At 32.4% G+C, this 16,662-nt stretch overlaps 1 protein-coding gene across 3 annotated transcripts in view; it reads left to right on the top strand.

Annotated features, from left to right (window-relative positions):
• The window catches only part of LOC143230312 (uncharacterized), a 138,336-nt gene that overhangs the window by 46,339 nt on the left and 75,335 nt on the right, over positions 1-16,662 (top strand). For 2 of the 3 annotated variants that reach the window (XM_076463635.1, XM_076463618.1), the window contains exons 9-11: positions 854-1,027; positions 3,598-3,774; positions 5,180-5,353. In XM_076463635.1, the coding sequence (XP_076319750.1) occupies positions 854-1,027; positions 3,598-3,774; positions 5,180-5,353 (525 nt within the window). The remainder of the gene's footprint in view (positions 1-853; positions 1,028-3,597; positions 3,775-5,179; positions 5,354-16,662) is intronic. The other variant, XM_076463628.1, reaches the window with a different exon arrangement.

Below are 16,662 nucleotides of genomic sequence, written 5' to 3'. Positions count from 1 at the left end.
CTTATCCATGTTTTCACCTCTTGATTTTTAGTTTCTGTCTGGATAACAGGTAATATTATTGTTTGTGTTTTAATGTGATGTGCCAAAAGCTCACTTGTTTGCATTTATCAGTCAAAGCTAAAGGTAATATTTTTGCATTCATGTTGCATTTTTTTCTTTGTTTATTAATAATGTGTATTATCTGTACAATCTCATTCTATATTATACAGAAGAACAGATCTAATAATATACCTATTTATGATCTCAATTTATTCTTCAGAGTGCCTTCTTCTTGCTTTTTATTGTTAAACTTGCCCTAATCTAGGCTGGTTGCTTTGGCTTGTATGGAAGTATTTCAAATCTCTTCTTATTTAAAGCAAAAATTATTGTTTTTGAACCTGATCTGTAGCTCTTTATGAGAAATTAAACATCAAGGATATTGGATGTTACACGACATTTTTATCTTCCTATTCCTTGACCACCAGGGTACTTTTGGACATAACTTGGTTTTACTTCAGAACTGAGGAAAAACAAAACAACTGTATGTTTCACAAATATGTCACATTTGTTTCACTAGTAAAGGTGTTATCATGTTCACACTGAACTGTTTTGTACTAGGGTTGATATATATGTTTAAACAAAGAATGAGATGTGACCTTTGCATTCACCTAGAGGTTTTACTTCATTTGTGTGTATGGTCAAGAATGCAAGGTGAATAATAATGGTGCATTGTTATTAGAACATTTAACATATTTTCCAAGGTGCACAGAAATTTCAAATTTTTACTGAAAAATATCTTATGCAAAAATATTGGTTACCTATATTGTTTTCATGTAAAAAACAATTGTTCTACAGTGTTAAAATGTTTTCACAGCTAAATGCTACACTAAGCCACCTTCAATTGAGAATGGCTACACGATGGTGACCGAAGGAGATCATGGAACTGAGGTTTCTTATAAATGTAACAAGTTTTATGTTCTTCAGTCAGTGGGATCAGTCTCATGTTCCTATGGTAGTTGGATTGGTAAAGCTGCTGTGTGCAAAGACAGTGAGTTGAAAAATGTGTTTTTTAAGTAGTTTGATAATAGGTTCATTTGTTACAGTGTTTTGTTGGCTTATTTTATTTTAAAAAAATAGACAGAGGTTTTTTTGTTTTTGTAAATATAAAAATTACCATACAATATTAGAATTTGCTTATTACTTAAGTAATGTGTTTTAATAAATATTTATTTAAGTTGTTTTACAATGACAGATATAATTTATGACTGTCAAACAAGCCTTAATCTTTCTGCTTTAGTTAGTTGTTATAACACATGCAGGCTTTTACAATGTTTGTAACATTTCCAGAAATGTGCAGTTCATATTAATATATCCAAGTTTTATGGCCACTTTGGCTGCAGATCCTGGCAGTTTGTCCTTTCAAATTGCAATTAAAACATTATATATTCTTTGATTTTTATTCCTCTTTTCTGTGTACTCAGTTGTCAACTAATATTTTGACATAATAATTTTAAACTCCCATCATAGTGACTTCATATTTATACATCAATGATCTCATGATTAGATAATTTCTGGATGGTGCTTTTTGTCTGCATCTTCAAAAGATTAAAGTACCATTGCCAATTGGTTTAAAGATGATTGCTTTAGTTTAATTTGTGTGGTACTTATGAATAGATTGCATGCCAATCAATATATTATTTCACATGGAGCTTGTAAGTATCATAATTGGGTAAATTCTTCCATATTTTCATTACGTGTAGCTGAGGTTTCTACCATTCCTTATTCATAAATCTTGCTTTTGAAACTTCTTTTTGATGTGATACTCCGAATATATTTGTCAAAGTTGTCACTAATGCATGGATTTTATTATGTTGCTTAATGTTGATACTGATAGTCATTGTAAATAATCAGCTGGTTGTTAATCACATTCCATCTGTTTGTGTTGGAAATCATTTTAAACAGTGCCTGATGGTAGCTTTCCTTCATAGTATGTTTTTCTCTCAGTTGGTGCATAACTTAAAGAGGTGATAATGTAGCTGGAACAATCTAAGAAAATTCTACAGCCATGAGAAGTAGCACAGTAGTAACAGTGACAGTTGTAAATCAGATGGATTCTGCTGCTACATACAACATAGTTAATGGTATTTAAGGATGAAATTTTTGAGTGAATGTGGTGAGGGGTTTTGCATTTGTCAGTCTAGTTTCCAGATGTTTTATTTTAGCATAAATGAACTTTTATATTCTATTTTTTAACTTCATTATTGTCCTTGTGTATGTTTTTTCTGGTCTTTTCAATCTTATTATTTAACCTTGTTGTTATAATCATCTATCAATCCTGCTGCTTCCCTGAAGTAATAATTCTGTAAACGTTATCTCATTCTTTTGTCTCTTCTCATAAATTCCCTTCTCATTGAATCAGATCTTTTAATCTTCCGTTTCTTTCTTTTTGATCTTATGTTAATTCTCCATCTCTTTCTTCTTGATTATATTTCTAATATATATAATATATAATTCTTACCAACAAACATTCAATCCCTATCTGAGTTTGTGTTATCATCTTGGTGTTAAGTCTAGATTATATTTTATTATTGCCAAAATAACACTTCTGATCCAAGTGTTGTGATGGTTTGAACTGATGGACAGGAGTTTCTGCATTATTTCAAAAATAAATATTGAAAAGCCAAGTTTCTTAAACTGTAAGTTCCACTTAACAAACAATAAGTAATATCTCAACAGTAATTCTACCTACTTGTTAGTTTTAATTTCTAGTATGTGAACATGCTATTTGATTGAAAACACTAACTCAGAATTTACATTGTTGATACATAAATATGTATAACTGGCTGCAGCTCACTAGTCAACCAAAACCTTGAGTGCCCCATATTGTTCAGATTGTCTCTGAAACGTACAGTTAAAGAGGTTCCAGTCAGCTTGGTGATTATCTCTTTGCATACAACATGTCTATCGTTTAAAATCAACTTGACAAACATCACAGTTAAAAACAAAGCCTGTAACAATATTAGATTCACATTGTTGTATACAACATACAAACAATTTTTATGGTTTTTCAGTGCAAGCACATGTTATAACAATTCTTTGTTTATGTTTGTTATGTAATTGTTATTTAATATAATAGCTTTTTGAACTTTAAAACCAAACCCTTGTACAGCTACAAGTTTCATGTTCTTACATAACTACAGTTTTAACTACAGGGTGTTTGTAAAGTTACTGTGCACTTACATATTTATTAACAGACATGTTTCAATATAGAATACAGGAGGTAATTATGAATGACAATTATAAACAATGTTGAAAGTGACCCCCGTTGGCATCAATACAGGTTTGGATCCTTCTTATTTTGTTTCTAAACACCGCTATCAGTTGCTGGCTTGAAATAGACTGAATAAAATATGATTACAAAACTGCACAGTGACTTTCCGAACACCCTGTAGTATTTCATAGTAATGTCTCTATGTTATTGTGTATTTTTTCTTCTAAATGTGACAGCACTAAAAAATAATTAATATAAGCATATAAATAAATTTTGTTTATAATTAGCTCATTTTGAAATTAAAGTGTACTATAAAATAATTACATATTTGGTGTCAACACTTTTAGCTCGATGTTACACAAATCAATTGAATGAAGATCACTATACTGTGGTGTATAAAGAATATTATGAAAATAATGAAACTCTGCAGTTTCATTGTGTTGAAGGATATGAAAAATATACATATGCTGAGATTAAATGTGACTTGGGGAAATGGACTGAAATCTTCCAACCCTGTAAACCAAGTAAGATACAACTCTCTTAACCACTTGAAATTCTTCTTGAAAGTTTTTTTTATGATATTAATGGCTGAGGTTAAAGCTGATGTACTGTTTACTTTTACCTATTTAAAGTTCAGTTGTTATGAGTATAGTTTACTGTAAATGAAATAAATTGACTTCATGCAGTGACATAGTTTATGTTGCATATAAATAAATAACATTATTAAAAGAGGCATCATGGTATACAGGGACAAATGAAGCTGCAAGAAACCTAAGAATGTATCTACAAAATGTAAAATAAAAATATGAATCTTCAGAAATTCTCAACAAATCAAATATATTGTGCATATTTACTAAACATATATTATTTTCATATATAGCTAAATGTAGATATTAAATGTTATAATTTCAGTAACAAGGATCACTTTAACATTCATATAATATTTTCATTAGATTGATTCATCTCATTTCCAGTGTTTCACTACCAAGCATGCACAAAAGTTTAGTATCTAATACGTGTACTACCCAAATACTGAAATAAAATATGGTGCTCTAGTGCTTTACCTTTCAACGAAGAACAAAGAAACAATGTACAACTTCATATTATGATTTCAAAATCTCTTGTGCATAATGCTAATAATAATTTCTATAAAATAAAATTCATGGGTTGGACTTAAACCTTTAAATATTTCTTATAATTATTCTTTTATGATTGGGCAATCAAAAATCAGCAAATTTATCGTTATTCAAAGAACTTTGCCTTAGTCTTAAGCTAGCTTCACTTACAACTTCTGTTCCCTTCTACATAAAAGGCTTAAGTTTTTAGTGGATCAGCTCAGCTACAGTGTACTCTCTAGGCTGGTCTTATTCAGTATTCAGTGCTTTCCATGGCTTGTTCCATTACTCATTCATAAAACTTTCCACAAGTACATACATTAAATAATATTAAGATGCATGGCTTAAAGGAAAACAAACTTTTATTCTTAATTATACAGTTCCTATAACATGATTGCTTTGATATTAGTTAACATTATAACAGTGCTTGACATTTACAAACATCCACAGACTTACAATGCTAAAATCAAGTGTTCGATTCCCCACGGTGGACTCATCAGGTAGCCTAATGTTGCTTTGCTATAAGAAAACGCACACACACAAGATGATAAAGATTTATAGAATATCGTATTTACATTCTTTAAGCATTAGATTAAAAGATTTTTTTAAGTGTTGTTTGTGTAGCTTTTTAATGTTATGGACTCTCAATATCAGTAATATATTTCTTTTTCAGAACATCATAAAAACTTGGATGCCGTGTGAGTACAATGTCAAATGAATTGTGACAGATCAGATATTCAGTTTTAAGATACATTTTTAATGGTAAAATTATTTTTATTCACCACAGATTTATATTATAAAATTATATTCACAGAAAAATGTTACCAGAACCCTCCATCCATTGAAAATGGTTACACTGTTGTAACAGAAGGTGATCATGGAACACTAGTCTCCTATCAATGCAACCACTTTTATGCTCTTAATTCATCTGGGACAATCAAGTGTTCGTATGGTCATTGGATAGGTACTCCTGCTACATGCAAGGATAGTAAGTTTAATTTTTTTAAATTCCTGTATCAGTTGTATTACATAAGATTTATTGTATTGGTTTTGTGTAAGTAAGCCTACATCTGTCTTTATTTTTTAAATTAAGAGTTTACTGTTGTTATTTTCAATCTGATTTGTTTTAGTGGAAAATGTTTAGATACTGAAGAGTTCTATATCACCAAAATATTTTCTCTTTTGTCTTTGGGACTCAAAATGAACCTCAGTTTATAAATATCAAATGCAAAACCTTCTGAATGACAACATTTTGGAACAGTTCTAATTAATTGTAGCTTATTTGTTGGTCTAAACTTAAATAACATTTGATCTTAATAATTGTCTTTATGAAGTACTTTGAATAGTTATGGTAATAATAAAATCAACATGAAAGGTAACATAACAAATATTAAAATGTTTATAAATTTTTCACAGAATTTTACTAAAAATTTAAATATATATTTTTTAAAATAGTTTATTAGGCAAGTAATTTTAAGTAGATTATAATTCATTATTAAATTTTATGATTTTAAATACTATGATTTATTACTTGTTTTTTAGAAATTCTTGTAATTGTTTTTTCTAATATTTTATTTGACTGAATTTTTGCCATTTGACTAATACTTTTCATTTGGTCCAGTAGTATGGTTCACAGTTTGGTACTTGTACTAAGCTGGATATTACCGTGTTTCTCCGAAAATAAGACAGGGCTTATATTAATTTTCACTCCAAAATATGACACTAGGGCTTATTTTTGGGGGATGTCTTATTTTGATATATTAAAAAATTGAAGTTACAAAGTAAAACTATTAAACTAACCATTTAAAATAAACTATTAATAAACTATTAAACTAACTGATTAATACTTAAACGAACTAATTAACTAACTATTAAACTAACTGATTAATACTTAAACAAACTAATTAACTAACTATTAAACTAATTAATAAATTAATTTTTTTTTTATTTCTTTCCTCTTCCTGCCACTCTTAACTAGGGCTTATTTTAAGGGTAGGGCTTATATTAAAACTATCCCCAAAAATCACACTAGGTCTTATTTTATGGGTAGGTCTTATTATCGGAGAAACACGGTATATATTCCTGGCATAGTTTTTTTACCTCCACATGAATACATAGTTAATTCGTTATATATTATCTTCTCCCTCTTTTTTCATGCACAAGAATTTAAGAGAAAGCCATCTTTCTTCACCAGATACTTAATACACAGTAGAGTCTCTTGCAGGGGATAAAATATCCAAGTTCACATTGCAGTTTGAGAATCTCGTGGGAACAAAGCTTGTACTGAAAGAGTAATTAACATTTTTCTTTATAGAAAACAGTGTAATGTAATAAACAGTTTGATAGATTAAAACCTTGGCTTTCTATTTGTTAAAAATAATTTAGTTTTAAACATTAGAGAGAACTATTGACAAATCCTAAGAGAGAGGATATGATAGGTGGGTGTGACAAAAAGGGGTTTGATTTTCTTTTTGATGATACAGTAGCTAAAAAAACTTGAAGGCTATGAAACTTGTGCTCTAGTTGTGTTGTGGCAATATTATAATAAGTAATTTATGTTAAATTTTACACTTCTTGGAGAGGTGGTAAATAAATTAGAGAAGAGGATATGCCTAGAGAAAAGTCACATTTCTCAATTAGGAGAAATTCAGGGTTTTTTGTTTAATAGTGTCTTATACAATTAAGAACTCAAAACTTATGACCTGTTAAAGTATGGATTATTTATGATAGCTGAGGTGTTTGGTATTTCTTTCTGTTTTTTGAGTTTAGTTTTATATACCAGTAACTGTTTTGTTCATGAAGCGTTAGGATAAAAACATAACATATCTTTTCTTTTTTTTGCATTTGCATTAATGATATCTTTACAAAGAGTTAAGACCTTTAGTTTTGGATATGTTTCACATAATGTGTTAAAATGATGAATGTTAAAAAGTTTCTGAGCAATATTTGGTAGTTACTAATCAGTATTGATTTGCAGTTTCTGTTAACCAAATCCACCAAACTATTTTCACCTCTGTTTCTGTAATATATACAAGCTAAAGTGTTCATTTTTTTCTTTTTTCTTGTTAATCATACTGCAAAGTCACAAATCATGCTTGACATTACATTTTGTTTTGTTTATTGTATATCATCTTTTTGTACTTTACAATTTCTGCTCTTTAAAGAAATTTGGTTGTGTTGCATCCTCATCAGAAATAGTCACCTTCTGATAATTAAAGACACTCACCTACTTTTTTGTGTCTCTTTTGATTTTCTTACTGGTTGCTCTGGTTCTGTAATTTCCCCATGGACTACACCTGAGTCAATGACTGCATCTCATTTTATCTGACACTTTTATTTCCTTATTCAATCAACCTTTAATTTGCTCATTTATTTTCTGCATTTTTCACCATCTGGAGACTTTCTTAGAAGACAGCATCTTGTCTTTTGTTTTTTGCCTTCTTCAACAATTCAGGTGATGAAAGTTAATCAAATTCTCTTATCACTTGAGTAATTTGTTTCTGAGTTATTCTGAAATGGGATTAATGAATATTACTCATGATTTCTTTCATTTAGGAATCATTCTAAGCTCCATTTTTCATTTTTGGTTTTTCCAGAGTTTTATTCTTTCTAAAGAACAGACTGTTGCTTCTTAATTGTCAGCTGACTTCTTTAAGTGCCTTGAATTGCTGTTTGGCTCAAATCGTTCTTCTTCTCACAGAATACTTAAGGTCTCACCATATAATGAATTCCTTTCAATATAATTGCAAACTTTCTAAGTTCCCACTGTTTTAAGTTCTTGTCAGTATTCAATATTGTTATCCTTGATTTCTTCAAAGTCATCCTTTCTTTAATTCCTGCAATGGAAAGTTACATATATGCTCATGCTTAGGTATTTTTCCATGGGATTTTATTTTTTTAAACTGATTATCCATTCCAGTACCTCTTTTTTTCCACATTTCTTGTCTCTTTCTTCAGATTTTATTTGTGATCTCCAGCTCCTGAGAAGACCATCTATATAATTCAGGATAATGGTTCAAACTTCTTTACTCTCTTTATCGCAGATTCTTCTGGATGACCATAGAACTATTATTGGTCTCTCAACTATCGACCATTTATGAATTATCTCAGTCTTTTTTTATTTTCTTAAACTCTTAGATCTCACTTGAATGTGACTTTTAGATCAAGAGAGCAACAATTCCATCAAGACTTCTCTCAGGTTTAGTTTTTTGTCTGTATCATTTTCTTAAACACACAGACCTGTTATAAATTTCTGTATTCTTCTGGTATTAAGATACCCCATAGCTCACTCTCCTATTATATACTATTCATATTCAGAAAATAGTATATTTTCCTATGTTCTGATTTAGGATGTACTTTACCAAATAGGGTCAATCACAGGAGTTATGAAATTATTTCTTAAAATAATTTTATTGTACCATACTGATGTATAGAGGACTGTCACGTGTTCAGAAATGCTTCTGGGTTTTTGTAATTAGATCTTTCTGATTAGTCACCAACAAAGAGAAGTCTTATGGTCGTTTTTATTGTTTCACCCAGTGGCTGATGATTGTTTGTGATCTGACTTTATTAACAGTAACAATTATTTTTATCTAGCTTTAATTAAATGCATTTTTTAATCTGTTCTTTTCAGTTAAATATAGTTTATGTTCCTTATTTCATTTACAAGTGAAAAGAATAAAGGATTTTATTATTTGAATATTCAACAATGAAAATATCATGTGTCTTTGTTTACCATAAGCTGACAGCAATTGCTCACAATATCGGTACTGAAACATACAGGCCATGTATAGGAGTGTTCAAAGATACTAAAGAATATTTGGTATTATATTCGTTGTTGAAGTTACCTGTATTCAGAATTATACAGATATCATTGAAAATAACCTCCATTATTCACCCTGTGCATTATATAGATCAGATAGGACTGGTCACACTAAGCCATAATCAATAATTTATTTTCAGATTGTTATTTTGATTCATATTTAGTTCTACTTGAAAGCATATACCTCCAGTCAGCTCCCTATTTATATTTAGAATTGGTAGTTTCTTTATTCGTAGATTTCAATCAGAATGAAGAGTTTTCATGTTTATTACATCATACATATATTTGTTTCTGTCATGTAATCCAAGCTGTTAAAATTTTTGATTCCACTCTCTCAGAGTTACTTGTGATGAAATTAGCTTGTGCTCTGCATTCCAAAATTGAAATGGTTTTCTTGCCATTCATAATGTAAGAAACGTCTTCAGGAATATAACATTAAAATAATCTGGGTTTTTGAATATCAAATTTCAGGTTGAACAGTAACAAAAAAAAAAAAAAAGTATTTTTATTCAGATGTGCATTGTGATCTAACTTCAAGTTTAAATCATGGTACCAGATTTTCCATCATTATTCCTATAACTTATTCAGTGGACTAACATCCCCATTTAAAAATATGAGAGGAATTTTCTTTTCAGTTGCATTATATTTTCTGAGTCATTTTGCATCTCATAGCCTAACTTTCCATGTCTTTGGTAGTGATTTATTTGTTTTCTGTGAAGAAAAATAAGACTTGAACTATATTCACATCCTTTTTTGTTTGCATCATCAGAGTATATTCAGAGGCTTTTGTTTGCATCATCAGAGTATATTCATATCCTCTTGTATGTTCATGTTGCCATTTCTTCGCAAGTTCATACATTACACTCGGATACATTCATGATCTCAGGGATATTTCATGGATTTTTGCACACCAAAATACAAAGTGCACAAGACAATACTTCTACACAGAACTGTAGTTAATGACTGCTCTTTTAAGTGTCTTCTTTCACTTTCCTGATTAACTTTGAAATTCTCTCATTTAGCATTCATATTGTGTATTGTAGCATTTCCATTGAGGTCCATTCTGGTGAGAATGTATAGTTGTTATTCTAATTACATTTTTTTGTTTTGCATAATCTGTTTTGAATGGCATGCTCTCTTGAAATGTGTCCAGATTAATTGCCAGTTTTGTCTTAACATCTGACATGGTAAAAAAACTTTATTTATTCTTTGGTTTAACAGTACTGTACTTTCATATAAAAGTTACTACACTTTGCATAGTTTTATACAGTAATTGATTAATTTGAGCATCAACTCCAACTAAAAACACCAGTTACCATTTGTAATTAAACATTTATTGTTTTAATGAAAAACGAATAATACAGTAGACATTAATCATTTGAAACTGGTTTATTCGAGCATTTTAGCATCTCTTCATTGTTAAATTTCTACATTATTACCTAATGAGCATAAAACTTTCACCCCTTGCACCTCTTTTCATTGTTTGCACCTTTCTGATACCTATAGAGTAGTGAGCAAATAAATGAGGTTTTTAATAACATTTTAGCATAGCCAGTATATTATCCTGAAGGATAAAACTCAAGCTATCCTTCTTTTTTACCGTTCACCTCTTTTTCAATACTTTTGTATTTCACACAAATAAAATAAAATAACAGTTGTTACTAACTCCCAGGATGTGTTTGAACGTCCAATAGACAGTTTATCAAAAATATTCAACAATATGTTCACAGAGTTGCAGCAATGCTCAACAATAATGTAAAAAAAATGACATTCATGATAATTAAGTATTTTTCTTTACACATGTAACAGAATGTGATACCTTACTATCCTGTCTCATCCCATTCTTTACACATGTAACAGAATGTGATACCTTACTACCTGTCTCATCCCATTCTTTACACATGTAACAGAATGTGATACCTTACTATCCTGTCTCATCCCATTCTTTACACATGTAACAGAATGTGATACCTTACTATCCTGTCTCATCCCATTCTTTACACATGTAACAGAATGTGATACCTTACTATCCTGTCTCATCCCATTCTTTACACATGTAACAGAATGTGATACCTTACTATCCTGTCTCATACCATTCTTTACACATGTAATAGAATGTGATACCTTACTATCCTGTCTCATCCCATCATCTAATCATGCCTTTTCAGACAGGAGTATTGTTTGTAACTCCTGTACTCCCCCTGCTGGGCTTCAGGCAACCCCAAACCCTCAGTTTTTTGGAATTTTCTCTCACAGCTAGGCATCATGTCCTGTAAAACTATAACTATTGTAAGTATTCTTGGAATGTATAATGGTAATACTATAAAACATAACAACAAAAAGAACCTTTAAAAATATTTGTCTGTATTAATTTTTTATTGATAAAACTTATGTAACTTAAAAGTTTCTTTATATTTTCCCAATATATTTTAGGAGGTTCAACATATGTTCCTCATTGGTTGAGAGAAATATTTTGCAAAGTTTATCAGTATTAGTGGTTCTTTAAAGAGAATACAGTTTTATCTGATGGGCTTTTTAGGTGACTGTAATCTGTTTATATGTTAACATATATAAGACAGTGAAGTAAAAGTAAACCAAGAAACTTGCATTCAGACTTGGTCTTCTGAAGTGTTGTGAGGCTTTCCTGATGAGTAATTCCCTTTCTTTCTGCATCAACAACAATGTACATGACTTTTGGTAATGAATGCCATTGAAGCAAGTTCTCAACCTTCCACATGAGTTTTATACAAGTATTTGGAGGACTACACAACCTCAACTTTCCTCCACTAAGTCATTCTGTATTCTGTGCCCCTTCATTTGCTCTGCTTATAAATTCTGAACCAGTGTTAACCTTGCTGTTAACACTTGTGTAATTCAGAAAATGAATCAACTCCAGATTGTTTAGAGGCTTAATCTACACAATGTGTAGAGATTTCTCATGGTTACTTTGATAGTTTTTACTTATCAGTTTATGAGGGATTTTAATGCTGGTCGATCCATCTGTTGATGTCCCATACAGCTATTTTGATCATATGGATGCTCAGTATTTTTGACGTGGGCTGTTTTCTTATGTTTGAGAAAAGATCGATATTTTGCCTATGCCTAATTGTATTCTTTAACTGAGCACTAGGAATTTTCCATTTGTCATAACCCTGAAAAAAACATATGCACTTATTCAGTTGTTAAAGTGATGGTGTGACATATCAGCAAGAAAAAGAGAGAAAAAAAAAACACTACTGACACCAGTTTGGTCTTGCATGTAAAGTACAAGGATGAATATAGGTTACATGAGGGCAAACAACAATCTACCCATCATCCCTCACCAACTATGCTTCTTTCCCAACACAGCACTTTAAAAAAATTGATCTTACTTCACTTGATTCTCAGGTAGGCACTGTTTAGAAATATCTAATCATTAATACAAGTTATGCCTAAGAGTACTAATGTTATATATTCAGTTCTTGAATACTTTTATGTTTTTTGTGTTATATCCTGATTTTTTTTTGTTTTGACTCAATGTTTTTCATATTTATTATGCAGATGGCCTTTTAATAGATTTATTTTCTACAGCTTTATTCACAATATTTCAACGTTTAGATAATTTTTAGGGGAACCTTCAATTCACGAGATGTTTTCCCTGTCATATTATTCTTTGAATGCTGTGACTCATCTAATACAAATAAAATAACATTAGACACAGAAAGAACCTTTTGCAAAAAAACGTAATGATATAGCAAACACACAAGAACATTGTGATTATATAACAAAATTTTTCACAAAAATATAGCATTATAAAATTACAAGATACATTATTTATAACCTTTTAATGAAGACATGGGCCTGGCATGGCCAAGTGCGTAAGGCGTGCGACTCATAATCTGAGGGTTGCGGGTTCACGCCCGAAGTCGCGCCAAACATGCTCGCCCTCCCAGCCGTGGGGACATTATAATGTGACGGTCAATCCCACTATTCGTTGGTAAAAGAGTAGCCCAAGAGTTGGCAGTGGGTGGTGATGACTAGCTGCCTTCCCTCTAGTCTTACACTGCAAAATTAGGGACGGCTCGGTGCAGTGGGCTAACAACCTACTCACTTAAATACCTGTTGAAGAATCCACAAGCGATTGTGGCCCTATGTTCCTTGATGGAATCTAATGGTGATAACTAAACTAACTAATGAAGACATAGTTTAGTACAAAGTTCATTCTAATACAAAACAATTGGGAAATTTCCACGTATATCTTAACACTGTATAAAATCACTACATGTCAAAAAATTGTGCAAAAAGATAAAAATTAAAACCATTTTTTAAATAAAATCTATGTGTAAGATGTAGAAAATATAAATAAAATTAAACATGGAATGAATTGGAAACACTAAATAAATCTTTATACATTGAAGAAAACTCAAATTTACCCTAGAGGGCTAATTCTTACAAACCTATGCATATATACCCATGGGTTCTTTATGTACAAATCAAAACACAGACCATAACACTTATATGTGCATGTGTATATATATATATATACACATTAGTTTATTATAACTTAAAAAACCCTTTGGTGTGGATTCCTGTACGTGGTGAGAGGACCTCCCAGAGAAAGTCCTGTTGTTTCAGTTTACCTCCTCTGGGATCTAAACTTCCACCCACATGTTTGCTGTGTGTGGTGACCCATGAAGGAGATGATCCTGGTGGTTGAGGGGTCCAACCCTAACACACCACTTTGGCCCTGAATACATGTAAATGGACAGCCTTGAGGTGACTTCCCCAAGGTCATTTGGCTGTTCTACTTGGGCTAGGGTCAACCAAGCACCAGTGTTGGATGTTCTCAGTGGGTGTTGTGGACATTGTATCTGATGCTGATGTTTGGGTATTGTGCTCACAAAACCCTGGTGTTACTGTAATGTCCTTGTTTAGCATTGTAGTACATCCCCTCATAGGGCTTCATGGTGGGTGGGGTCAGTGGACACAGAATCATTCTTTCTTTATTATAGATCCCCCTGATCAAAACACTGAAAAAAAAGGCCATTGGTAAACAACTACTTCTTAAAGATTCAGAACAGCAATCTTCAACTTCTTCAACACCTGTACCTGATTTTCTGACATTACATTCTTTATCAGACAAATCTTTAGGGTAAATGTTTCCCTTTTTTATTCAGGAGAGACTTGCTGACTCTCTTAAGTCAGTCAGAAAGCTTCATTCTGGTGACATATTGATGGAAACATTCACTCCAACACACAGTGAAAACCTCTCTTACATTCAAAGGTGATTGGGAATATACCTATGGAAGTTACTCCCCATGCTACTTTGAATTTATCAAGACAAGTTATTGTTGAGAGGGATTTGAAGAACATCCCCACGTCATAGATCCTTACTGGTTTCTCCACCCAAGGAGTTTCTCCACTCACAAAGATGGAATTATAATGCTGATCAATGTCCTAATTTTGATGTTTATATCACCAAGTCCACCTGCCACCATTAAGGCAAGTTATCTAAATAGCAAGGTATGGCCATGTATTCCAAACCCTCTCAGATGTTTCCAATGTCAGCAGTTCAGTAACTAAAAGACATCATGTTGTGGTTCTTTGCCATGTCCTTGTTGCAGTGGCAAGAATCATGATAACTACAAGTGTGAAATATACCTTCATTATGTTAATTGTAGTGACTCTAATCCACTTGGGATCACCTGCTTATACAACATATATAATAAAAATGGGCAAATGGCCATGCATGCCATATGCAAAATGCCATACCTCCATGTAGTATTGTAAGCCTTCTCAAGTTCAAAGAATATTGATACAAGATGTTACAGCTTGAGAAAGGCTTCTCTGATCAAAATTTCAAGTCGAATCAGATGGTCCTCAGTGGAGAGCTGTTGTCAAAACTCACACTTGGTGGACGAGAGGAGGATGTTTGGTTCAAGGAACCATTAACCATCCTCTCTGAGGTCTTAGAGACAGCTCATCAAAGCAGCTGGATAGTAGTTTGAAGGAATCTTGGTATCCTTCCCAGGTTTAGAGAAAGATAAGACAATAGCTTGGTACTATACATCAGAAAAAACATTCTCTTGCCAGATCTAGTTAAAAACAACCAGAATAATAGCAAGAAAGAGATGGCACAGCATTTCATAGTCTATATCACCAGATCCAGCCAATGTACTATCAGACCAATGAAGAGCCAACTTGAGTTCCACCAGTGTAAAGGGGCGATTATAGTCAAATATGATCAGCCTGGATGGAAAGAGGTGATCGTTCTGCCCAAGTCTTGATGGCTACGATGGAGGATGAATCAGAAGTGCTAGATACCTGGCAAAAGCTTTTGCTGAGAGTGTTGGCAATGCTCTGGGCATCAGCAACTTCTTGACCATCAGAAAGCTAGATCAAAAGAGGGACAGAAGTATACTGCCACTGACCTTCTGAATCTTGTCCCAAATAACTTTAAAACTGGTGGTAGAAGTGATGCTGGTCATGCATTTAATCCAAGATTCCTTCTAGCTTTGACATCTTACCTGCCAAGCATTTGCATGGGCTCACTGAAAAACAATGCAGTTTGAAGGTGTGAGATACCTACAAAATGTATCCCAGGCCTGTTTTTAAGCCTTTTGTACCATGTGGTTGGCAGGATTTCACCACAGACGAGGATATCGTGGAAAATGTGTTAAGATTTTAGGTACATACTGAGCAGCTGTGATTTTTCTTTCAGTCATCTGAGAAAGGTGGATACTCCCAATTGGAAGTACTGTCTTCTGTTTGCTGAACACCTTTTGAACCATCCTTCCATTCCCATTTACATGGATGGTTCAAAATCAGGTGACTCTGTGGGCTCTGCCATGGTATGTTGTGGTTTGGTGGTTGTGCACAGAATTTCATCTACAGTTTCTATGTTCACTGCCGAATAATTCACCATTTTGTCTGGATCACATAGAAACTAAGCAGTACTTGAAATGTACTATTTATACAGACTCACTTAGCTCTCTACTGGCTCTGGAATTGCTTCACGTCAGTTCTCACACTGTTTTTGCTGACATTTGAAACTGACTGGCCCATTTATCTTTAATCTCTACTTCTATACAATCCTTCTGGATACCAGGCCACATTGATATTTGCAGGAGCGAGGTTGTTGACACCTCAGCTAAGTTTGTCTGCTCTGGCACTATCACTGCTGTGCCTGTTCCAGATATGGACTATGGTCCTGTATTCAAGGCTAAGCTCTGCACCAATTGACAGTAGACTTGGACTGAACAATGTGATAACAAGCTTTTCCAGATGAAACTCTTTACTGGATTTTGCTCATCTTGTTTCTGTAAGGATCAGAAGGTGAAAATTGTCTTAACCAGACTACACATCGGTCACAGTTTTTAACTGATCATTTTCTTTTACCTGGGACTGATGCACTACGTGTGATCTATGTGACACTCAGGTCACAATAGTCTACATTTTACTGTCATGCTGTTATTATGAATTTTAATAACGGCACC

This window comes from Tachypleus tridentatus, chromosome 1 (genome assembly GCF_004210375.1).
Source record: "Tachypleus tridentatus isolate NWPU-2018 chromosome 1, ASM421037v1, whole genome shotgun sequence".
NCBI lineage: Eukaryota > Metazoa > Arthropoda > Merostomata > Xiphosura > Limulidae > Tachypleus > Tachypleus tridentatus.
The sequence above is the reverse complement of the archived record's forward strand: the minus strand, read 5'-3'. Positions and strand labels throughout refer to the sequence as shown.